At 41.2% G+C, this 26101-nt stretch overlaps 1 protein-coding gene across 6 annotated transcripts in view; it reads right to left on the bottom strand.

Moving 5' to 3' along the window:
• The window catches only part of LOC117264686 (protein Aster-B), a 54200-nt gene extending 33957 nt beyond the window's left edge, over positions 1-20243 (bottom strand). Inside the window, exons 1-2 of one of the 6 annotated variants that reach the window (XM_078172347.1) lie at positions 19826-20243; positions 203-452 (exon numbers count right to left, since the gene is read on the bottom strand). In XM_078172347.1, the coding sequence (XP_078028473.1) occupies positions 203-452; positions 19826-19848 (273 nt within the window). In that variant the 5' untranslated portion in view covers positions 19849-20243. Of the gene's footprint in view, positions 1-202; positions 453-4068; positions 4434-19825 lie in introns of those variants that run through there. The other 5 variants (XM_078172346.1, XM_033638879.2, XM_078172349.1 and 2 more) reach the window with 5 other exon arrangements.
• Positions 20244-26101: the final 5858 nt, after the last annotated feature.

Raw genomic sequence — 26101 nt, forward strand, 5'->3', positions numbered from 1 at the left:
GACATCAATTCAAAATGACACTGCAGCAACAACTTTATTACTTTGTTGCTTCAGCAGAGAAGTTCTATCGTCCGCTGAAATAGTCATGGCAATGTTATCATAACCAGTAATGTGACCAAACTCTACTCAGCTTGGTGTATTGTCTTGTGTCACCAATAAAAGCACATATGTGTTAAGCTAACGCCTGCTTCATTTTGCTCACCTTGGAGTTTTTGCCACCACTGCGGGTGCTAGCATTGGTGGGGTGTAGAGACTGAGAGCAGGTGCGTTGGTGCTGGGAGGTCTGCTGCTGTTCAGGGGTGGTTGGGGAGCGGTCCGAGGCCTGGTCTGATGAACCTTTCTCCACCATGGTGCCGTCAGCCTCTGGGCTCAGTTGTGGCGTGGATGTGCGGGAGCGTTTTCGCAGGACAGGTGAGCAAGCAGGGGTGCTCCGATTTGAATTAGTGGCAGTACTGAAAAGAAAAGACAGACCTTGAAGCTTTTGTTGTAGACACTCTGGGACATCAGTGAGGGTCACAACTACTCCTGTAAAGTTTATAACTTTAGACTGATATTCAATATCAATGCCATCAACGGGTTTCAACCAACAAGTCCTCAAAACTTCAGGCAAGGAATTGAAACATGACATAAAGAAACCGTAGTGCTGGGTATGACAACCCTACAAATGCTCTTCAGTTACCACCAATTCTTTGAAGATGCTAATAATTTGACTGTCTGTGAAATGGGTGGGGCAGTTTCTATTTAAGCTCAGTGTTGAAAACAATGGTGTAGAACACTCTTGATGAAGGTCCAGGAGGAGTCCAACAAAATGTTAGTGTTATTAATAATGTGTGAAGCTTAGCAAGAGCAGTGTGCGGGATTCACTTTCGTAACAGTAAAACGATGATAATTTACAAAACGACTGCGTGGCGTTTGCGGCTGCTAAACCTGCACAAATAAGACAAAAAATAACCTTGCAATTCTCAAAACATCCACAAATGGTGAAATGCGCCCTTAACCGTGCTGCAAGGCAAATAGTGTCTCAGTGCTCCTGTGCTATTTGCATGTATTTAAATGAGGTAATATGCATACATTTGGAGTAAAATTTGCCTTTCATTTATTCAAATAAGCCTCATTCCCAAAATAGCCCAATTCACAAAGATAATAGCTGATAGCCACATGCAGTTACAGTGAAATTATTAGCATCCTTAAAGAATTGGTGGTAACTGGTAACTGTGAAGCTGAGCAAGAACAGTGTGCAGGATTTTCTGTTCAAAGATTCAAGTGATATTTTCCAACACATCTGCATCTGAGACAGTCGGATGTGCGAAAACGTTTCTGCAGTGAATCAAACTGAAAACATGTGACACTTTGTCACATCATAAAATTATTACACTCCCTGCAGACACAGAGCAACATTAGCATTAATTTGCAACAGTCATGCGTGTGTCCACCTGACGGATGTAAGTCCAACATTCAGTCTCCTTTTAGCTCTGTTTTGGTCTCCACCAGCTCCTAAGAAAAAAAAATCTGGCTTTTTAGCTACACTGTGTTCACCAGCTTGCTGTGGGATAAGATAAAAAGCATATTGCTACGAGTAAAGAGGGAGCAATATGCACACATCCAAGCAAAAATACTAAGGCTTAGCACAAAAAATACTTCACTGCAGGGTAAAAAGGAGGTCTGCACACTGTAAGACTCAAAATAAATAATTTATTTCTCTTTGCAAGACAATAATTTAATTTACAAGATCTTTTTCAGGCAAGTGTGAAAAAGAGGACAGGCATTTTTTGTAGATGGAGTCTGCACAACAGACTCCACATTTGCCAGTTATCGGAGGCAGCCGATACGTCGGATCCTCCGCTTAATTTCAGCGGTGAGAGCGGGGTGTATGTCACCACAACCACATGTCCCATACAAACACATGTCAGGGGAGAATGATAAGACAACTGATGAATGTTGTTCAGGCTTACTTAAAATCCTATTGGTCAATCCTAGGACAGCTACCATGGCTCTTGCCCTGTAGGCCGACATTGTTGTTTGTTTTGTCAGCTGACAATTGACCTTTTGCTAAGCCCCGCCCCTTTGTGATGGTCGGACAAGAATCCCTGAAAGAGTGATTCCAGAGAGAAGCAGACAGAGGGGTCTACAGTCTGTGTTTGAAGGATATATCCAGGATGTCAAACTGACTCAGCAGCAACAACAGGTTAAAAAGACAAAGATAGTTAGAAGCTAAAGCCGAACTATAGGCCACAGATCACAGTGTAAAAGTGAACCACCACATCACTGCTGATCGCCACAGATGACAATGAATATAAAGGGAAACTTTGCTGATATTGAACCAGCTGTGTGGCATCACAGTGTGTGCAGATTAACTGTGTTTGGCTTCGGTGATCTTCAGGGAAAGTCAAACAACGTTCATCTGTGCACAATGTGATGACACAGAGCTGGTTGAATATCAGCAAAGTTTCCCTGCTTCCCTTCACTGGTTCCTGTACAGCAAGATCGGTCTTTTTTCACTGTTATAATCATTAAAAAGCAAAAGCAGCATGTGTATACATTCAGTAGGCTATATCTTCAGTAGCTAGCTAGCTAACCCTACACTTTTCAGGGTTTGATTTTGGTTTTGGTACAGGGAAGAAATGTATATCTTTCTCCAACCTCTCCAGGTAACGAGTATCATTAATACACGACGTGCCCCAGGCACAACATTTAGCTCCAAATCCACAAAACCAGCCTGAAAATGAAGGAAATCCGAAACAACTGCATTAGAGTCAAAGGAGCACAGCTGTGTTGTTGTCGGACCCTGGTCTGATGCTACGTTATGATTGGCCAGTCTGCGTCAAGGGGAGGGACTTAGCAAAGGCTATTCCATTTAAACAGCTTTCCCAGCCCTCGCCATTACATGTTAAGTGGTGCAATGACCCGCTATCACTTGTCTGCCAGTAAAGAGGAGGGAAAACAAACACAAGATTGCGACCACAGTACTCCAGAAAATAGAAAAAAGAGAGACTATAGATACAAACTTAATATGACAGAACCTGAAAACCTATGGTGGCCATTTGGTAATAAAGTGGTAAAAAATGTATGTGTGTGTGACAAGTGTCAAAACATTTACAGGCAGATGCCACAGAGGCTTAATTAAAAATGTGAACAGGCACTAAAGTGTTGCTGAATACGTATGGATTTACTGTGCAACCAGCGGACAGAGGTATGCATACTGTTACTTTACTGCAGGTCTTTAACAGTGATGCTAATATACCGCTTAGTGTCACATACTGAAACCCTCATAAGAAGACTAGAAATCGTAAAGTCAGTTATCAGAATAGCAAGATCAAATATTCTTCTGTGCCTCAGCTCTCGTCCATTCCTAGAACTTCTCATTTAACATCAGGAACTACAGCCCTGTCCCACTGCTTCACTTTCTGGCAAGGCATCTTACCCAGAGAGCGGAGACTGACGGACATGCACAGTTAAGCTGGATGCCACCTCCCCCTGCATTGCAGCCCTCAGTCAAAGGTCAAATTACATACAGGACCAGAATGCAGAGGTCCGTCTAGACTTCCTGTTCATCCAGACATTATTACATCAATAGTTTTTATTATCCACTAAAAAAAGCACACAGTTTGATGCCAGTATTGAGGAGTGTCGGAGTTTACTTGATGCGGAACACTGACTGACTCCATAGTCACTCTTCTGAGCACCACAGCTGTGTAATGTTCGATTGCTCTACATTATATACGTGCAGATTACGTGTACAGAAGCCTCCAAGCAGAGTCAGTCTTCCATTTTTAAACATTATGCTTTACACATTGCTCTGTGCAGATGTCACAGCAAAACATCACACAGTCTTCTGTCTGCAGACACAAACACAGTGATCATGGTGGGGTGGGGTACAAAAAGACCTGATGTGGCTTGTGCCACATCAAGTCCACACTAAACCATCTGATGCAGCAGACATGGTGGGATGTAAAATGGTGCAAGGTGACACATCCTCCCTCAGTAACACACAAACACACCACTGCATGCACAGAGCGACAGCGACACAGGGATGGAGGGGGACGAGGTGTTATTAGGAGAGACACTGACCAACCTGGCAGCCATGGAAGACCTCAGCCCACAGCATCAGACTCTACCTGCTTCATTCATCCACTCATTCAGACAGCAACATCAGCAGAAGAGGAGGAGACAAGGAAGCAGAGGGAAGAGAGGAGGAGGCGGAGGAGGGGGAGGAGGAGGAGGATGGGGCTGCTTCTGAGAGTCCTTGCCAAAGAGTCCATGCATGGGGGTTGGTAAACAGACAGCACTGCCCCCTCCAAGATATACAGCGTTGAAGACACCAGTGCTATATAGTTCTTTTCTGTTCCCCTCCTTTATTCTTTCCCATCCTTTTTCTTTCTGCAGGGTGATTCACATGCTCATCCTGCCGCTGCTGCTGCTGCTGCAAAGCTCCTCTTTCTCTAAGCCTGCCCTCTTTCAGCCTCCGTCTGACCCACCATGCTGTGATTGGATGCCAAATCAGAGCGCTGGAGACTGCTCCTGTTGCCGCTCTGCACAGTGGGCTTCAGCATCATACGCACAGGGTGACTCCCACTCCTCACTAATTCATGAGTGTCATGAATGAAAGCTGCTGACGTGGATTAACCCTCACTGTCACACCATGCTGCTGGCCCCTCCCCGTTAAACAGACACACATGCTCACTTTCTCTCTCTCATATAAACGTGTACACACACTTCTGCCATCTCATGCTCAGCACACACACTCTCACGTCTCATCAACTGTGTCTTTTTCCTCCTTTCTGTTCTCTGACTTTCCTTATTGCCTCCTTTACTGTATTGTTTGGGCTGCATATACAAAAAGGAATTACTCTTTTCTAACTTATTCTTTCTGTTCATAATATTGGCAATGGGCAGTATGACTTACAGTGACATGCACTCACTTGAAATGTCCAGCTGCTTCCTCTGTAACAGCAAATCTGTCAGGCCTGTAAAGCCTGAGAAGGTATTGCCTGCCCTCATTGACAGACTGACAGATATCATAGGATATGCAGAAGACTGCACTAACACACACAAAAAAAACACACGCATTTTTCTAATGCAGAAACCAAAAACATTTGGCTCATAAATCAGTAAGGCCACCTGGCAGTGGCCCAACCTTTAGAAATGAAACAAGTTGAATTTCTTTCCTCTAGACAGTCACTGTAACGTCTCCTTTGAGCACTCTGTGCCCTGCAGTGGCTGCCGTTGGCTGCTTGAATTCAATTTAAGACCTTGATACTTGCCTATAATGCTGGATGTAGATGTAAGCCCATCCTACATCCAGGACATGGTCAAACCGTACATACACCACAGCCCACTACAGTCTGCTACTGCAATCAGCTTGCTGCTCCCTCACTGTGAGGGGCCCCTGCTACTGCTCTGATTCCACAATGTACATGCTTCCACTTGGGTCCATACTACAGCAGTATAATATTTCACTTCAATCATATGCCGATGACACACAGTTATACATATTCCACCAATAACCTTAGCCCAGTAAATGACCTCATCCAATGCATCCCAGCTATCAGACTCTGAGTGAGATTTTAGACGCTGATCTTAACTTCCAGAAGCACATCTCTGATATTTCTAAGACTGCCTTTTATCACCTCAGAAATATATCAAAAGTTAGATGCTTCTTGTCTCAGTCAGACTCTGAAAAGCTGGTTCACGCTTTTATTTCCAGTAGACTGGATTACTGTAATGCACATTTTGCTGGACTGACAAAGCAGACATTAAATAAACTCCAGCTTATTTTAACAAAAACGTCTGACCGTATAACTCCTATTTCATCTTCTCTTTACTGGCTCCCAACAAAGCAAAGAACTGATTTTAAAATACTTCTTATTGTTTTTAAAAGCTCCTTGCTATGTTGCTGACATGCTCACAGAGTACACACCAGAGAGATCTTTTAGATCATCAAATAAAGGTCGACTCTCAGTCAGCTCATGGTGCTTTTAGTCATTATGGTCCTTCTCTCTGGAGTTCTCTTCTCCTCATGAACTACCATCTGCTACAACAATGTTGTCTTTTAAAAGCAAACTAAAAACACATCTTTTTTTCGCAAGCTTTTAGATAGGTTTTTTTGTTGTGATGTTTGTTTTAGGAATTAGTGTTATTATCGTCCCTTTTTTACAATAATGATAATAATACCTTCTTATTTTGTTTAGTCCTACTTGTTTTTATATATGTAATACTTTATTATCTTAAATGATATTCTATGTTTGTCATGTATGATGTATCTTCAGCACACTGAGTTTACACTTTCCGTATGAAATGAGCTACATACAATACAATACAAATTTATTTATATAGCATATTTAAAAACAACAGCATTGACAAAAAATTAGCATGACAAAAATGCAAGACACGAAAAGTTTGTTAACACGAATTAAGAACACAAAATTCAGATCACAAAGCAACTCGCTATCACACAGAGACTGAGAAGGCCAGAGAAAACAAATGGGTTTTTAAACGAGACTTAAAAACAGGCAGGGTAGGGGCGAGTCTCATCTGGAGGGGCAGCTCGTTCCAAAATTTGGGGGCCACAATGGCAAAGGCTCTGTCACCCCTCTGCTTTAGCTGTGTTTTCGGGACAGCCAGGAGCGATCTGTCAGCAGACCTCAATATAAATAAAGCTGACTTGACTTGACAATGGTGGAACAAGCTTCCCTCTTTGACACCAGAAACTCTAGACATCTTGTGTCACAAACTGAATACACATCAGACTGCACTTTGACCCCTGCATGACTCTTGTAATTTGGGGTTGTATCCACATGTTTGAATGCACTGACTATAAGTCGCTTTGGATAAAAGCGCCAGCTAAATCTTCCACTCTTTCACAGTGTCCACAGAGGGACATTGAGACCATAAAAACTCAGAGAACAGGAAAAGCAGTTAGCATGACAAGGTGTGAAATGTGACAAACTTTTTACATTCAGCTGTTTTCACATTTCAGCAATCAGTGACAGTCAAATTATTCATATGGCCAATTAGCCTCTTTGGGGTCTTAACACTGGGGCTGATATTATGGTTTGATAGCTAAATATGCAAATTCAGTAATACATCATCACTGTGTTGTTTACATATACATTCATTAATTCAGCAGACTGAACAGTAATGCAGTCAGCAGGCCAGTTGGTTTTAGTTTTACAAGTTCTGTTAGTATGTATTCTTACTGAGTAGTAATTCTTTCCTGTTCTGGTTAATTTTGCATTGCCTGTTGGGATTGATGGAAGACACTGACCTCTGTCTGACCCACAGTTTAACTTCAAATGACTTTTACCAGCTTTCGGTCTGGATTAGCTCTGCTGCCAGTAAATATGGTGATCTTTTTATTCTAGTAGCTTGACTTTATTCTAACTTAGTAATGTAATGGTGCCATAGTTAATAGGCAAATACTGTAACAACTGACGAACGCACGACTCTGGAGACATTCGAGTAAATAACATAGGGCCAGATCCCCAAAAGGATTGCGCTACTTTTGCGACCGCTAAACCTGTGCAAAAGAGAGAAAAAAATAGCGTGCAATTTCCACACAAAGGGTGAAATGCACGCAAACTGAACACAAACTGCACTGCCACTCCTAGCTGCGCCGGTCCAGTTTGCATGCATGTAAATTAGTGAATATTCATAAATTCATAAATTATGCAAATAAGCCTCGTTGCAAATACCACCTAATCCACAAAGACCAGCGCTAATTGCCACAGGCAGTAAAGCGGTGCTATTTAACGCCAGTGAGACCCGTGTATTAAATCCGCGCAATTTCTCTTTCTCCCTCTCTCACTCTCTCTCTCACGCAAAATGATTGCAAATTTCACTCAGTTGGTGGTAACTGTGGAGCATAGCCTATATAAGGGCTGTCATGCCAGGACTCCGGTAATCATGGCAGCAGTGATTGTAGCCAGGCGAAGGCACCGTAATGGCAGGCGCGCACCAGAAAGGATTTATCGGAGGAGACTATCACTTTTTGATTTAAGTGACAATGAAATCATTTGCAGATACCGGTTGCCAGGCCGTGTGATCCTTGCGCTACTAGATGACATCAAGGATGACATTGAGCCTGCCACCCAGAGATCCCATGCTTTACCTGGCATTGTCAAATTAGTGTCTACTAGTGATGCGCGGATGGGCTCTGATGGCACCCGAATCCGCATCTATCCATCAATCATCCATCCACCACCCATCCGAGCAAATTAATTTTCTGTAATTACAGACCCGCATCCACCCGCACCCGCATGTTTATATTATCAGGAAAGATTAGATCCTGACCGATCCTGTCAGCTGACTGACATTAAAATAATCAATAAAATGGCGCCGTCACTCCGTGCGTAAAGGCGCACATTGGCACTCTTAATGAGGAGACACTCATTTCTGCTGCTGCGGGGATCACTGTGTTAAATAAACCCTTCCACATGACACATTTAAAGAGTGTGCTTGCCCAGCCAATCATACATTATTTATCAGCGGGATATAAGCATGATGATATAGAGGGCCTATTGTATTGCACACGACACAAGTAGGCTCATTTCACATTTTAGAGCATGCAATACATTTTCCCCTCATTAATGTTTGTCAAAGCAATTTGTAAACTTTGTTTTTAAAGGGTGCGATTTAAATAAAAGTTATTATTAGGCTATTATTTTCACCCGCCCATAACCCATCCGCAATTAATCAGACTGTTCATTTTTATCACCCGATCGACCTAGCGGTTATAACTGCCATCCGCGCATCTCTAGTGTCTACACTACAGGTTCTTGCATCTGGCTCTTTCCAGAACCCCATTGCAGGCGTCTCAGGGCTCTCACAGTCATCCATCAGCAGGGCCATGTGCCGCAAATTGCGCTCAGCTGCCAAACTTTGTGGGCGTGTTAGCACCGGCATATGATTAGAGCAAATTCTTTTGAGGATAAGGCGCTAAAACAGGGCAGATTGCGTGAGCTAATTCTGCGCAAATAATGGCGCTATTAGCAGGAGCAATCCATTCTTTGTGGATCTGGCCCATAGTCTTTACTGGTCAAAAGGCAGGTTTGGTGCAGAGAAGGACATTCAGTGGAGACAAACAAATCTTACAGGAATAAGGCAGAGACAGACGCAATCAACAGACTAAATCCAATAAACCAAGAAAATGACACAAACAAAAGCCTGGAACACTAGACACACAAGGAGCTGAGACAAACTGGCACATAGTGAAAACAAGACACACTAAATACTCTGGTGAGGGAAAGGATAACGAGACACAGGTGAGGCTTATCAGGGCGGGACAGACAGTCAGACACAGGTGAAGTCATCAAAAGAGAGGGAAAACACAAAGGGGCAGGAAGAGAAGTGCTCTGAAATGACAGGAGATGTGAGTTTCAAAGTAAAACAACATGAATGAATGAATGAATGAATGAAATGAAACATAACCTAAGAAACTTGAGCTCTGACAAATATTAGAAAACTGCAACTTGCTATGACTTCTTTTTGTTCTTTTTTTTTCTTTAGAAATGTTCTCACAAATTCTCATGAAACGTTACATCGTAGACACATGGAATTTTCACCAATGATTGGAAGTTGTGTGCAAATGCTGCTTAAGAAATATGATACCAGTTTGAGGGCACTATAAATAAGGCTCAAAAATTCGATTTTGAAAGGACACGCCCCTCACACTTTAAATCTGATTGACTCCCAATTTGACACACAAATGCAGCTCAATGTGCTCTACGAAAACGCCTCAAAAACCATGATGAGACCACTAAAAAACTCCAACTCCACTACCATTTACCAATCATCACAAAAGTTGTAGGATTTATCCAATATCCACATAAGTACCTGAATTATAACTTGAAAGTTTCATTCAAATCAACTACTAGGTGCGCTACAAATGCAAAGAGTTCATATCTCATAATCAGCTACATACATTTGTTTGAAATTTGTTTTGCACCATCTAGGGTCATGTCTCAGTCGAAACATAAAATTTGGAAATGATTGCTTGAAGAGGGCGTGGCTTAATAGAATTAATCTAAATTTCAAGATGTGGCACATGTTCTATTTCATTATATTTTTAACCAAATGTCACCAAAATATTTGACAATATACATGAAATCAGCAGAATGATGTGAAATTTTTAACAGAATTGTATCACCAGCGCTTTAACTGTTATTGATTTCTCATTGTGTTTTGAAGATACTGACCAATTAAATTTAAAGGGGGCGTGGCTCAGCACATAAATGGACCTAACACCACAAAATTAGACTCTAAATAAAAAATCATCTGTCTAATTATTCCAAAACTTACAGGATATATTAAATAATATTGATGAACTACATGCGTTAAATTATATAAAAATCTTTCAACAGGGGGCACCACAACCGATTTTAATTTTGTTCAAAAACACATTTTTGACATCAAAATTTTCTGTGGATCATCACTGGAACACCCTCATCAAAATTTGGCAAAAGTTTTTTATCTCATTGCGTTTTGATGATATTGACCAATTAACTTTTGAATGGGCCATGGTTCAGCACATAAATAGACCTAACTCCAAAAAATGTTGAGCCAATTATCACAAAATTTGCAGCAATTGTCTACATACGTGCTAGCAATATACTGTATGCTGAAAGTGTCATTCAAATCTACCACTAGAGGGTACAACACATGTAAAAAATGGATGTGGCATAACACAAATCAGACTATGAATGAGAAATTGTTTGTCCAGTCATCACAAAACTTAAGTGTTGGGCAGTAGCGTCACTACAGGAGCGGACGTTTGTAGTTTAACTACATTTCTCAGTAGCTTGGTGGTAGCGTTGCTGTTTTCTGAATCAAGGAACTTCTCAGTAGTTAAGCTCTTTTATTGATCACTAGGCGCGGTAGCGTCCACACAAGCTACATTTCCAAAATAATTTCTGAAGCTCAAACGAGGCGGGGATTTCTGTTATGGACTGAAATAAAACTGTCACCGCTACCACACAGAGTCACTTCCACATGAAGCTGACGGGGGACAGCCCTCCATTCCGAAACCCCGCCGTTCCAAACGACCCCCACTCCGAAATTGATTTTCAAGTCCATATCGAGTTTCCTGCATCAAACACTGCCACCCGCTCTCCGGCCGCACTCGCACAATTCTGAAACTCGTTGTACTACAAAAGCATGAAATGAACGTTCAACTCATTGTTTTTTATTGAAAATATGTCACTGTCTTAATTTATTATGTATAATTTCACTAGTAGCAAACACATTTAAAGGAGACGCTTGTCAAGTCTTTTTACGCGCGCCGTCCGTGGTGCTGAAATCCCCGCTGCAGCCGCTGCTCCTGCTGACAGCAGACCGGGGGAGAAAAAAAGACATTTCTTTGCTCTGTGCTTTCAGAAAATAACCAGGGTTAGGGTAAGAAAGACCAGCGGTCTGTACAGCAGTCCCACTGTGTTTGCCAGGGCATATCAGGCTGTGTGATTATGCACAAAGTTTGGTTTAACGCATTGAAGCAATTTCATACAATTTTGGACATTTAACGTGATAAACTAATTTCAGTTCAACATGGTCATTTGCTTAGAGGATTCAGCTGAAGCGTAATGAGTGTTATATGCCATTAAGATGAAGTATTTGCTTGTTTTGTGGTTAATTATGCACATAATCCATTTGACCCCATCATGAATGGGATTTTTATTCGTTCCTGCAGACAGAGGCAAAAGGATCAATGCGCAGCCTCCGTTTCCTTTGCGTCCGTCTCGTTCATTCAAACTTTGTAAACACGGTTGGGATTTGTAGGGGACATACATGTGTATGCTGCTCACTATAAAATGTGTTTACTAAAATGTGTTTACTAAAATGTGTTTACTAGCGTCATTTCTAGTCAAAACAAATCTCTTTACACTTAAAAATACTTGAAATAAGTATGAAAATCTGTCCATGGAGCAAGTTTTTTTTGCTTGCAATAAGAAAAAAAAACTTGCTCCATGGACAGATTTTTTTTCTACTTATTTCAAGTGAAAATTGTCTAAAAACAAGTTACTTTTTAGGTGATGAGTCTTATTTCAATTGTAATGAGATTTATTTTGACTAGAAATAAATAGTCTTGGTAAGGTTTTGAGTTTTTGCAGTGTACATACACATACATACACGCATGTACGTTTTTGACCATGTTGTGACTGTTTGAAGCAGGTCTTCATTCTTGCTGTTGTGGTTTGAGTCGTGTTGGGAGTTAGTGCAGCTCACTGTTCAATAAACAACTGAACTTAACTTTTTTACCTGCCTATCTGTTTGACTGACATCTGTTTGATCAGTAAGATAACAGTGACTTGGCACAAAGTTGGTTCAATTTAGTAAAAAGCTTGGATGTAGTTGCACTAGTTACTTTCATTTTGCTGTAGCTTAGCTTGCTACATTTCAGAGGGTGATAGCTTTGATGTAGTGAAGCTTCATCTAATATTAGAGTAACTAGTAGCTTAGCTCACTACACTTTCCAAGTAGCTTGCCCAACACTGCAAAACTTAAAGAATATGTTAAATTCTAAAGCTTAACCATGTGTGTAAAATTGTTTTGTAATCAGTCAGAGGCAGTGCCACCAGTTCGCATGATTTAACCATAAATCAATGAGGGTTGGTTCAAACATCACCAAACTCAGTGGACCTTTTTAACCAAGTCATCAAAGCATGTCGCCAAAATGTTTCTGCAGTTGACCAATAGGAAGTGACAGTGCTTCCAAAGAAGACTGTGGCTCAGTATAGATTTGAACATAAATGAAAGAGCATCTGTCTGATTATCATAAAACCTGCTGGTAATCTTTAATGCAGGTGTCCTAAATTGTCAAAGGTCTTGATCTTACCCAGCTTTCAAGTTTTCCATGCTGGCTTGAACCCTGGAATTGCCACTTGTGGCTGTATTTATTTTGTTTTTTCTATCTTTTTTGTGTAATCCTTGTATGATCACTACCCACCAGCTCATACTAGTTACCTGACAACTTGTGTACACATATGCAATGTATTTAAATCAAAAGCCTGACACAAGTATCCTTTGCTGCTCCGTCCTGGCTGAATCAGATCTACTGAATATTAGAGAGGATGCAATGGATTAATACTCTCCTCCTTCCAAACACTGGACATTTTTCACAGCGCTCTTCCTCCTGTGCAGTGCTCCATCCTTTGCATACATTCGATCCCATTCTGTTGAGTAACCCAGATTCTTAATGTCCCTCGGGACAGATCCCTATGATGTGGCCTGAGACAGAAGCAGCCAATTGCTACCCTGTGTACAGCCCACTGAGCAGTGTAGCAGCCAATCACAGAGCACCCCGCTGCTGAGTTATTTGACATGCAGCCAATGGAGGTTACAGTAGAAATGATGAAAATGTAAGGTAATTTTAGTGGATACAGGCGGCAGAAGCTATAAATGTCACACAGAACTAAATGGCTGTATCTACTTTCAGTGGTATAATAGATGTAAGGAGCAAGAGATTGGCTTGTATGTATGTATGCACAGTATGTAATGACCAGAAAGGATGGTGAGCATTTGTCATCATGAAACTAGGTCATACATGCAGAATTACTTTTTCTCAACACATGGTGATATATATTGAAACAAAATGTCACCTTACACTGCAATGGCCTGTTTCAGTGAATCCACACTCTCCGAATGATCTTTTTTTTTTTTTTTACAGAAAAAATGCTCAGGCAAGACATTGATGATTGTCATGGTTAAGGTTATATGATAACATCTTAGATAATACTAAAAAATATTATTAATAATACTAATAAAACATAGAAGTTGCAGAGTTAAAACTACTTGTATATGATCCATAATTTTCCTTAATATATATGACCTGCAGTAGAAACGACACATGCACATGTGAAAGATATAAAATAAAAAAATAATTCAAAATTAAATCAATAATAAAAATAAATAAATAAAATATATAAAATAAACACAATATAATAAATTAGATTAAATTAAAAAAACAAATAAATAAATAAATATATAAAGGATTTTATTTTATTTTATTTTTTTTTTTTGGTATGTTCAGCCCATCAGTGTATAAAGAGAACTGGATACAGTGTTGGCGTGAAAGTTGCTCCGTGGCGTATGAAGCCGAAAGAACGAGATGCGTATTGCTGCAGCCATATTCAGTTTGGAGTCTACACAACACGCCCACAAAACTCGCCCATCAGTACAAGACAAACCCGCTGCCATGATTATATGAACCCTGCTACAAAGCGATACTGTTGGAAAAAAAAAAATGAGGCCAAATGTAGCATTAATCCACTTTATAATTCATTATATATCAAGACATTATTCACCTTGTAAGTAATGAGTAACCCTGACTCTAACCCCAAAACTAACCTTAAGGTTAACCTTAACTTTTTAACCTAACACTTCATGCCAAATGCTGACTCAGTTAAGGTTAACCTTAACTTTTCAATTTCAATTTCAATTTTCAATTTTATTTATAAAGCCCAATATCACAAATCACAATTTGCCTCACAGGGCTTTACAGCATACGACATCCCTCTGTCCTTAAGACCCTCACAGCGGATAAGGAAAAACTCCCCCAAAAAAAACCCCTTTAACGGGGGAAAAAAAAAACGGTAGAAACCTCAGGAAGAGCAACTGAGGAGGGATCCCTCTTCCAGGACGGACAGACGTGCAATAGATGTCGTACAGAACAGATCAGCATAATAAATTAACAGTAATCCATATGACACAATGAGACAGAGAGAGAGAGAGAGAGAGAGAGAGAGAGAGAGAGAGAGAGAGAGAGAGATGCAGGTAATGACAGTAGCTTACAACAACATTAATGAAAGTAATAATATTATAACTTTTTAGCCTAACAGTCTAGCCAAATGTTGACTCTGGTCCAAGGGGTGATGGGAGCTGATTGTGGACTGACATGCAGGTACTGTGGACAAGTCATGTAGCTGGTGGGAAGAAAATTCGACTTCCCAGGTACAAAATTACTGTGAACCCTCTGCATCGTGGGGCCCATAGAGCAAGCGCACATTAGACTTCAGATGGCTAACTTCCTGTTAATAATTAGGGATAAAATGATTTCATTGTGCGGCTCTTCTAGACTTTGGCAATATTATCAGACTAAACAGAACACATCATGATCGTGAAATGAATCATTTTGTAGGGATAGTGATGCTCAATAAAATGTATCCACTGATTTACAGACGTCTCTCTACGATTTAAGTCTATGAGAAAAGTCTTTTTGGTCCCCATGGCATCATGTAGTGGACCTGGAAGCTGTAATTCCATGGTTTTGCCAATATGTCAGTTTGGCTCCTGAGGGCTTGCTTCAGCCATGACTGGCAAGTGAAGCTTTCTCTGTCAGGAGCACAACTTTTATGCCGTTAAGAAGACATTGTTGTTATGTACTCCCAGTTTGGGATTTCTTACTTCCTGTGCATAGACAAGACTTTTTTTATTGTTGATAAGACAGATTTTTTCTTGTCATTAATGTCACAGGGAGCTTTTTAATATTCCCTTGGCTACAACAAAGGTCTTCCTGGATTAATCCAACATGCAGTCAGCAAGTGTGTTAGATATCCATTAGCTGTACTAGCTGTAGATAGATGTACATTTTGGTTCATTCATGCATTCATTCATTTCACTTCAGTTTCATGTGCTCCAGTTGCCATCCTGACAAAGAGGGTCATGGCCATAGCTACTGTATGTACAGTATGATTATAGCCTGTAGCCATGATCAAGATGTAGGTCACATGCATCCATACATCCATCAGCACGCTGCCCTGGTTCCCAGACAGTTTTGACTGGCTAACCTTTCTGGGGCCCTTTGAGTCAAATCTGCAACACGCAAGCTGCAACATGAAATCATTTCCTCTTGGTCATTTTTCACAAGTCAAAACAAAGGTCATACTTGTGGGAGCATGGAACCCATGGAACCCTGCTTCCTCTGCAACCCGCTTTGCAACCCGCCTCCACCCCAGCTCCTCCTTTTCGTGTTGTGTCTGACCTATCAATGTCATTTCTGTTTGTCACTGATGCTGCTCTGTTCTGTTCCCAGAGGGTCTTTGCTGCTGCTTTCCCTGCCTTAGGCTTTCTGTGTATGCACATGGAAGGGCAGGGAGGTTTTCTCTCTCTGCCTCAGGCTTTCCTCGTTTGTGAGTGGAAGGGCAGAGAGGTGTGCTCTTTGCCTTTCGTAGGCCTACGCAAAAAGCCTAAAGCAGAGAGGCCCCAGAACAGAGCCATACTGCCAAATAATATAATATAATACTGCAAATGTAAATAAAGTTTTTTTGACTTAAGTGGTCCTGACTGACATAATATTAAAGAGATAAAAACGCAAATACTTGTGCAATGGCCCAACCGCATGGGGAATGTTTAATTTTATGTATTTTACCCATAGGGTCAAATCCTATTTTCAACAAGCATGGAGGTGTTTACTCCACTTTTACAGTTTTGTTTCATTTCAGGAATCCTAACATTGTTCTCCATGCTGAATCTCATTGTCAGTCCATCTTTTTATAACTGTATAACACTCCCCTCTGTGCGGCTCATGCATTAGACACCCTGTGGCCACTGTTCTTAATGTGCACGTATTCTTGGGTAACTAAGCTCTACTTTTACGCTGTGTTAATGAGCAGTGGTAGAGGTATAATGATGGCCAGCTGTCCCAAAAGATGCTTCCTTAATTAGAAAGCATGGGAATGCAGCCATTTTAATTTGTGCATCCTTTTTGCATCGCACACACACATTCTAATGTTACCAGCCTACCAGCAGCTGTTGGCAGTACTCCCCGCTATGGGGTTACTACTTGTGATCTTTTAAAGTAATTTCGAGGCCAAAGCAATAAATATTGCAACAACTCGTTTTTTTTATCAGTTGACCAGTCACTTTGCCAACTCCATTATGTAGTCACCCATTACATCCATTATCCTGCATTACCCAACCTGTGAGAAGCTGTACTTTTTCTGATTTCAGAGGACACACATGGTTTGTGTAATCTCAGCTTAAGCTAAGCTGCCTGCAATTTACCTGCAATTTAATCAAATGGCAAAAACTGTAATAATTCTTAAATAGGTGTACTTAATCAGAGAATTTTTTATTTTGAAACTGATAACTTATTTTTTACATATAAGCCAGGTATAAAATGGTGGTAAGGATGAAAAAAATAAAGTCACCCAAGGGTCACAATGACATTAGAAGAGCATTGCAGTTACTGAACTCAGGCCCAATTCCAATCCGATCCCTTACAGACTCACTGACTTAGAGGCGCGTTCATGTGAAGTGCGTGAGTGTGTGAGGGCTGTCCCATTGTCAAATCATCAAGTCAGTGAGTCAGTGAGTGAGCCCTTTATGCCCCCTTACCGTAGGTCAGCATCGATGCAGACTTACGGCAAGGAAATTACCCACAGTTCATAGCGTTGTGACGTCAAATACAGGGGTTGCCCTTGGAACACCAGAAGTAACATGGTCGGCAGATATGCAAACGTTAACGTTATGGAAGGAGAGCAAAAAAACAGATAGATAAACAATGAAACATTACATTAACAAGGATTTAAGATGGTACATAAACACACATGAAGTCAGAGGAATACCAGTGCTTATATACCACACACAAAGAATATATATCTATATCTATATATAGAGATAGATAGATAGATAGATAGATTTTGTAGAGAGGGGGATAAGTGCTGTCCCATTCCTATTTGTAGCATCCGGAGCCCTTTCAGACTCTCACAAGCTTACAGCTGACGTCAGTTAAGTCAGTGAGGGTTCAGGGCTTGAGTCTTTAGGGACCAGATTGGAATTGGGCCTCAGTCTGTGCAGCTCAATAGCCATAATAAACGTTGGCATTGTCTTGTCTGCAGAACAGGGATACGATACATTTGCACGTTATTATGGAGCAGATACGCTGATACTTTATGTTTCAACCACGCTGTGGTTTTCATGTGGTCAGGTTTAGGCACCAAAAACAACTTGGTTATGGTACGGAGAAGATAATGTTTTGATTAAAATGCCTGGTTTTGGTGGCACTACCCCCTCTGGAAACATAGCAATGTCTCTTTTAAAACAACTGCTTTTTATGGCACTATCCCTGGTGCAAACAGCAACGGGTCGCTTAGAAGCAACCACATTTGGTAGCTAAAAAGCCACTGGAAACACAGCTATGAGTCACTGAAAAAACAATCATGTCTGGGGGCTAAAAAGCCACAGAAAATGCAACGATGACTCACTAAAAAACAACTGGTTCTGTTGTTTTTTCTGTCACAAATACTCGTCTACAGCAGTCTACAGCTCGGCAGGTATCTCCCCTAGATCTCACGTCATCCAGTAGCCACTCCACCTCGTAAGTGACAAAGTCAGCTAATGCACTGCGCCACAACTGTAATGTAATCTGTGGTTTACAATAACATCAATGTCAACATTTTCGTCAAGTAATTGGGCAAATGTAAACTTTCTTTCATTGCAAATCCACGTTGTGTGACTTTGGTTTTGGTTTTTATTGTAGAATTACATTCTAGATGAAAAAACAAGAACACTTGCTAACAGTGCAAAACAGAGATAAATGAAGGCAAATGAATATATACTCCACACTATTTCAAAGTCAAACTACAGGCACTACAGCTGGGTCTCTGTCATGTAAATTTGGTGCAAAAAAGTGCTTCCCGTTTTACTTTATTTTCATAATATTGTGTGAGTCTAGACTTATGCCACAATGACTTTGTGTGGGTTCACTCTCACTGCACAGTACATGTCTATGGATTATTAAGCTTTTGCAGGAATGCCAAGAACAACAGGGTTAGAGTTGTCTACGTTGGAGTTAACAGGGCATCTGTAAGCTGCTGGTATCAAATGGGTCCATGTCATTGGTCCAACAGCCCATTGGTCCGACATCCCATTAGTCCAACGGTCCGCGGTGCTGAACGGGTCCCGGCGGGCGTATTTCTGCCTTGATGGTGCGCCGCGACCGGCTCTGGGTCAGCTAGGAAAGGCTTAAGGGGGGAAGCAGGCTCACGGCTTATGTGTTTGTCACTTTCTTTTTCATTTTAACCCACACCATGATCTTTTCCTAACCCTAACCAAGTGGTTTTTGTGCCTAAACCTAACCAGACCTTAACCACAGGGCATCATGATGATTTCGGAACAACGGGACTTCAGAACAATGGGTTTAGTATGGTCGGAACAATGGGATGTCGGACCAATGGGCAGTTCCCGTATCAAACCAGCACACAAAATATTTTCATTACAACCTCCATTGACGAAGTATACAGAAAATAAAAGTTATTTGAAAACTATACAAGTAAAGTTCTGGACCAAGCAGGAATTCTGTAGTGGGAAACAACTATGACCTAAATGCTTACATGCTGGGAGAAATATGGATGGTGTTGGCAAACCTTCAATGACCTCAGACACCTGATTGAATACCATCAGCATGCTTTGTACAGAATAAATAATAAACCCTTCTTATCCTAAAAGTTGTACCATTAGCTACAGAGTGTTGTCATGCCACTGTATTGTAGCTGCAATGAATGAATGAATGAATGAAGCCAATGTGCAAACTGAGAATGCAAACAGCATTTTGCAAACCAAAATGGATGGAGAAAGTTTGCACCTAATTGGCCATTCTTTAATTATACATCCCCTGCAAACAGTCACACACTTGCGCATGTATACTCTAATGCTGGGTGTTTCTGTTATACAGGCAGTAAAGAAGAAAGGTTAAGATATTAGTAAATCATTCATATAAGAAAATGTAATCCCTATTCTTTTGCGCTTGTGTTCCACTTCCACTTCATCATCTTGCAACTTCAAAATAGCCTATATGTGTGCATGCATCTTGAAAAGAGAATATCAGCAGTCTTACCAGGTGAGCTTGAAGCCTTTCATCAGTGCAGAAAGCGTTGTCCATAAGCCATCGCCTGTTCTCCACACTCAGTCTGTCAGTCACTCCATACCATGCTGTATTGTTGTTGTTGTGTGGAGCTGGCAGAGGGGGTTGAATGTGAAATCCTGGGGCTCAAGGCCTTGCAGCATTGCCCAGGTTGAATACAAAAAACAGCTAAAGCACAGTCCTGCTGTAACTTCAGCGAGCAGCCTCATCCTGCTGCTTTCACCCTCATCTGCGAGTGTGAATTGAGCACGGATGTGTGTGAGGTGTTTGCGCATGTCTTTGTGCCCTAGGTAAGTGTGTGTGTGTGTGTCTGTGTGTGTGTGTGTGAGGCTACAGCAGCTGTAGCAGCAGCAACTGCTCACGTGTGCTCTCTCCTATATGCAGCAGACTCTCTGTCTCTGCAGATGAAGGCATTTGCCAGGCAGACAGAGAGGAATGACCAACTGAGCATGCTTTGTCGCTCCCTCATCCATACACTCACCCCATTCCCTTCAGCTGTAACACCTCCTCCTCCTTAACAGAGCACGGCTGCCACTCTGCCAAGCTCTCTCCATCTCTCCGTGTCCCTCTCTCTATTTCATTTGGAGGCAGTGATAAGGGTGCACACCATACTCTGGATGCTCTGACAGGGATTACTGTCTGTGTTGTGTTGGTCAGTTCTGGCAGCTGGCCTTCTAATCTCCTAATACATGTAGGTGTGTGTCTGTGTTTGTGTGACTCAAGTCAGAACATAAGAGTGTGTGTTTGTGAAACAGGAAAAATATGTTATGCTATAAATATAATAAGTACTGTTATAATTACTGTTTTTTCCCTGTAGGTCTCTGTTATGTTGAGTGGATTTATACATGCAAACACACGGAAGACTAATGTTATTTTTTCCGTTCACATAGGGGGGGAGATGGAGAGAAAAAGCGACAAATAGTGCTGCCCCACTGGTTTGTCCTCCACGCATCTGGTCCTCAGGACAACTGAAATTTAAGTCACATAGCCACAAAATGCATTGCATTAAGGGCGGCCAACTGATGATGCACTTCTCAAGCGGAATTTATACCTGTGTGTGTGTGGTGGTGTGTCTGTGTCACTCTGCAGTTACACCTCCAAAACACTAGTTGGCGGGTTTCTGTGAAGTGCTGTAAAGTTTAGCTGATTGAAGACACACCCAAAACACACATTAAATATGGCTTAATAGCGACAATTTCAAATGCAGGTACACACATCGGCTTCACAATTAACTCGCAGCATTCATAGACAAAGCACTTGTCTTTTGCTGGACACGTTTTCCCCACAAATACAACATGCTAATGTTTTTAGCACAAACCTATGGCATTTCACATTTTATAAATTAGCCTAGCGGCTAGCGGACTTTTCCTCTACTCATATGAAGCCAGGGACAACAGCCACATTTAACAAAGGTAACGTTACAAAATTCAGCCCCATTACAGCTCACAAGGTTCACCGACAATACTGTTATACTAAACACGTTTTCCAAACAAATACAACATGCTAATGTTATTAGCACAAGCCTATGGCAATTTACACTGTATATATTAGCCTAGTGACGAGAGATTTCCTCCACTCATATGAAGCCAGGATAAATCCCAAAGTATAAATCCCTGAAGGATAAATCACACACAAGACTTTATTGTTTCTTATCTGTGAAATTAAAGTAAATAAAAGCTTCATTTCCACTGAGGGAAATGGTTTCAGCTTACAAAAATAGACAGGAGGTCTGCGTCGCCGAGAAGTGTGGTTACATTTCTGGGGAGGTGCACATCAGGCTACAGCGTAGGCTCTGCTCGTAAGTACAGCGTCGATTCATTGCAGAAGTATAAATCCAGCATTAGCACGGAAGTCTGTTAAAAGGCACAGTATCTAGGGCGGTGAGTTTGCAGACTGCAACCAACCGAGGTTCTCCTGTGTGCCAAGCATGTAGGAGAACTATGGTGGCTGATGCAAAAATACGAATAATCCTATCTAGAGCCAGTGTTTGGTTTGTCTTATCTGGGCTACTGTAGAACAGCATGGTAGACTCCCTGGAAGAGGTCCCGCTCCCTTTCTAGATATACCAAGCCTATCTAAGGTAATAAAACACACCATTTCTTAGTTTCAGGTGATTCTGAACTAATGAAACATAGTTATGAATACTGTGTTCCATTTCTGCCAATATATCCCCCTTAATCCTACACACTGGGCCTTTAAGTGTCAGGGACACCATGCAGAAGAAGCCCACAGTGCTTTGAAATCCACTGATAATCTCCTCTCTCCTAAAGTGTGTCAGTCACTGAAACTGCAGAGGAGTGCACACAAAGCCTGCATGACTCTTCTATCCTTTATCTCACATTATCAATCCTGAGAAAATTTTAGGTGAAACACAGCATTTAAAGTAACATGAGGTTGTGTTATGTGGACACACCATCATGTTACTTATAGTCCATTTTTTAGCTACTCACCTGGTGTCTCATCTATAAAGCAGTGCGTAGGATCCATACTAAAGATGTACATAGGGACAAAAGCCAAAAATGGTGTGCGGCAAAAAGTTTTGGATAATTTCTACAATCAGGCTTCCACCTCACCATCTGCGTCAATAATTCGCCTTCGTAAGCACGGGTCAAAGTTTCTCCCATCAAGTCTGTTTTTATAGATTGCAACTTTTCCGTGGGAAGTGGCGTATGCTTCTTTCAAGCCTTGTTTTGTGCGTATGCAATGTTAGTAAATGAGATCCCTGGACATTACAAATTCAGATTCCAGTGAGTCAGAAAGAGAGCTACGCATCAGAGGAGCCCATAAGAGGCAGAAGAGGTTGCTCCTCCTCCTTTATTTTCAAAAGGCTAGCAGGGGAGAACAAAATATATCATCCATAAAATATTTTTTCTCTCTTCTATGGAAGAATACCATTATGAAACTGATTAAAATGCTTCCACAGTGACACCTGCAGGGCAGACAAGAGGGGAAAGTCTGGCTCCTGCTATCCTTGTTAGGGCTCAATTTCTTCTATCCATTTAATGCACTTCTTTTTTTTCATACATATTTGTTATTGGGCCAAAATTCTGCTGCATGGCAGAGGCAGAGTCTAAATGCTGTGTGCCTCTATGATATGAACCCTACCCCTAAAATCAATAGAGCAGTTTCTATTTCCTGGGAGATACTGAGCACACCAGCTGCAGTATTCCCTTTGAAAGGGAAAAGGGGGTTAAGTTGCATTACTGCAGCCTCAAATCAATCACATACAAGCCTCTGAGGTGGAAACAGAATGGCAAGAGCATCGTGTCTGGCAAGGTCATTGGTATCATGATACCACTAATAGCTGTGTGATCATAGTATTTGTAGCTTGGATGCTAATGGGTATATCCCGCTGGAGATCTCAGGCTCAGCTCATACTCTGCACACACACACACACACACACACACACACACACACATATACACACAGATCTACAATCCAAATTTTTACGGTCTCTACTGAATGAATCCGTAGTAAATGCATGCTAGGATAACTGTTGGTCTTGTTCAGGACATTGGCTCACCTGAAACCATACACTGAAATAAGTGCATGTCTCCTCACATTTCACATTTTTGAGAGTATCACTGACCTCCCAACATTCTACGACCCCATTTGATATTTTTAGGCGCAAAATAATGACCTTATCAATGGGTAGTGAGAGGAAGGTCACAGGCTATCAGGGTTCCAGAGCTTTCAAGCTGCCTTGTTCATGTTATATTCACGTACACAAAATTGTTACTTATCGACTGTTATACCATGGTCTGGGTGAATACTCAATTCTGATTGGCTGCAGGGTGTCCGTTAAAAGGTGTTATAGGACAGCTAAAAAGATGTTCCGTTCAAATTGCCTGATGACAGGTTCTAAATTATTGCACTGGCTCAAATGCTAGTAGCAGTTAGCAGTATAGCAGTAGCTATAACACACTACATTCTAATAATAATGTAGGCCTATACTCCTCTTCTGACCTCAGGCCTAATTATGTTTATTATTTTACCTCTCAGGTTGGATCATTTGGTAAAGGTCAATTATCAGTTTAATTTTTGCTTTAAGAGTAATCAATCCGCATCTGTGGAAACATTCTCCCCCTGCCCTAGCAATTAAACCCCTTTAGAAATTGTTAAGTATGTTAGCACCACTAGCTGTTCTGACCCCGCTAACAGTGCTATTAGGACTAACAGTGTAGTGTAGGTAACAAAGCTAAAGGGTTATTGCAGCTCAAAATGAAGCCACCTGGGGGAAGAACGGAGGGTGGGAACAGTGTTTCCACAGCAACTCCATCCCACCGTCATGGGTCAGGGTGCCGTTACCATAGGTAACTGCCAAATGAGCAGCACAGCTAGTTAGCTCCCACCTGACCTAGCTGGCGCACAATAGAGAGCAGCAGTGGCTAACATTATCTTACCAGTGTGGCATGAATAGCTTTGCTGTGGTACTGCATAGTTTAGTACAACTAGACTGCAGTGCGGCAAAATAAACCTATAGACCGACATGAAATATTCTTAGCCATTATGCTATCAATCGTTGACATACCTAGTTTAAACATAGGTAGTTTTGATTGAATGATATAACGTGGTAATTCCAAACAAGAGACAAATTGTAAAAATGTTTCAAAGTACATAAAATAAAATTACAAATAAAAAAAATATCTTACCCCATGTCACAACATTTCTCAATAAGTGTTACACATAATATGAACCTGCTCTATGACATACTGATTTTATGATAGGTCTACTTTAGTGTGGTTTGTGCAAGTGGGGGAAAATCTTTCTATCAGAGTGAGGCAGTGTTTCAGCAGATACTCATTTGCTCTATCAGTATAGCTAATCACACGAACACGGTACTTAAAAATGTATCCAAATTTCCATGCATTTCTATCTGTGATGACTGGTTTCACTGGGGCCACAGCAGCCCACAAAATGTATTATCTAGAGGAAAAACTGTGACAGACAACGTAAGCCACAGCACAAATTTATTGTGCTGGCAAAGGTCCACCAAATATGCCATCACAATAAACTGTAACCATCCACCACTACCTACTGTCTCGTATCCAAGGCAACCATACAGCTGTAGCTGGTGTGTTGCAAATGTGCAGACTCAGTTTTTACCTTCAAACTTATTGCCATAGTGTAGTAAAGTGTGGGCTTGGAACCTGAATGATGTCTTTTGTGGTAATCCATGGTTTCATCTGTAGTGTGACATAGTAGACAACACCCGATGCTGTATCTGGGACGCCTCACGACGTTCCCACAGAAAGTCTAGCGTGTTTGATTTTCTTTATGTCGTTGATGACTTCTCCCATCACAGCCATCACTTTGACCCATAGACACACAGAGCGATCTGCTGCTGTGGACAACCGTATGACAACAGTTGTAGTGTGCTGATTAAAATGAAAAACCCATGATAATTTCAGTTGAAAGAATCCCTTCATTTCATCATGATCAACATTAATGGGCTATGCGATTAACAATTACAGAGAGCAGGAGATAGAACAAGTGTTGGGAGAGTAAAGGATCACTGACTGTAGAAGCAGGATTTGATTACACAGTTTGTGACTGCTGTATGTCTTTTTTTGTAATAACGCCATGATGTGTGAGATGACCAGCAGAGGGCTCCAGATGCTTTAGAGTCCTGTCCTCTTGTCAGGCACTCAAACACTAACATCTAAGTTCAAACAGGGGGAAACAGTCATCACCTTTACATGAAAGATGTTATGGCAGCTGGAGTCCTGTCTTTTAGTTGGTGTAGTCTAACTCTTGACAGGATGTGTCCCTGTTTAAATTATTGTGGTACACAAAGCCAACAGTGTTGCATTGACTCACCTCAGTTAGATGCAAAGTTGCTCTTATAATGAAAGCCTCTCAGTTAGCTCAGTGCTCAGGCTCAGTTTGTCATAAGCAGAACTGCACCTGGACTGAAGAAAATATCCCAAAACAACCATCTCAACAAAACCAGACAGCTGCCTCATCAACAGTACGGGGAGTAAGTGTTGGAAAAGCTAAAGCAGTTGCTTTTCAGCACCTCAGAGAAGCAAAAACGGCCTGATTTAGGAAACTTTTGTGCCTTATCAGCAGTGTTGATGAATATTTCTCACCTCAGCTCTCCTGTCCTGCTGTCAGCCCTAGAGGGGGGAGGAGAAAATATTAACTCTAATGAGAGAAAAAAACACGAACATGTTCTTAATAATATATATAATAATATATAATTATCAATTAACAGGAATGCTGTGTACAAAGAGCGCCATTAATTCT

Source organism: Epinephelus lanceolatus, chromosome 11, assembly GCF_041903045.1.
Source record: "Epinephelus lanceolatus isolate andai-2023 chromosome 11, ASM4190304v1, whole genome shotgun sequence".
Classification (NCBI taxonomy): Eukaryota; Metazoa; Chordata; class Actinopteri; order Perciformes; family Serranidae; genus Epinephelus; species Epinephelus lanceolatus.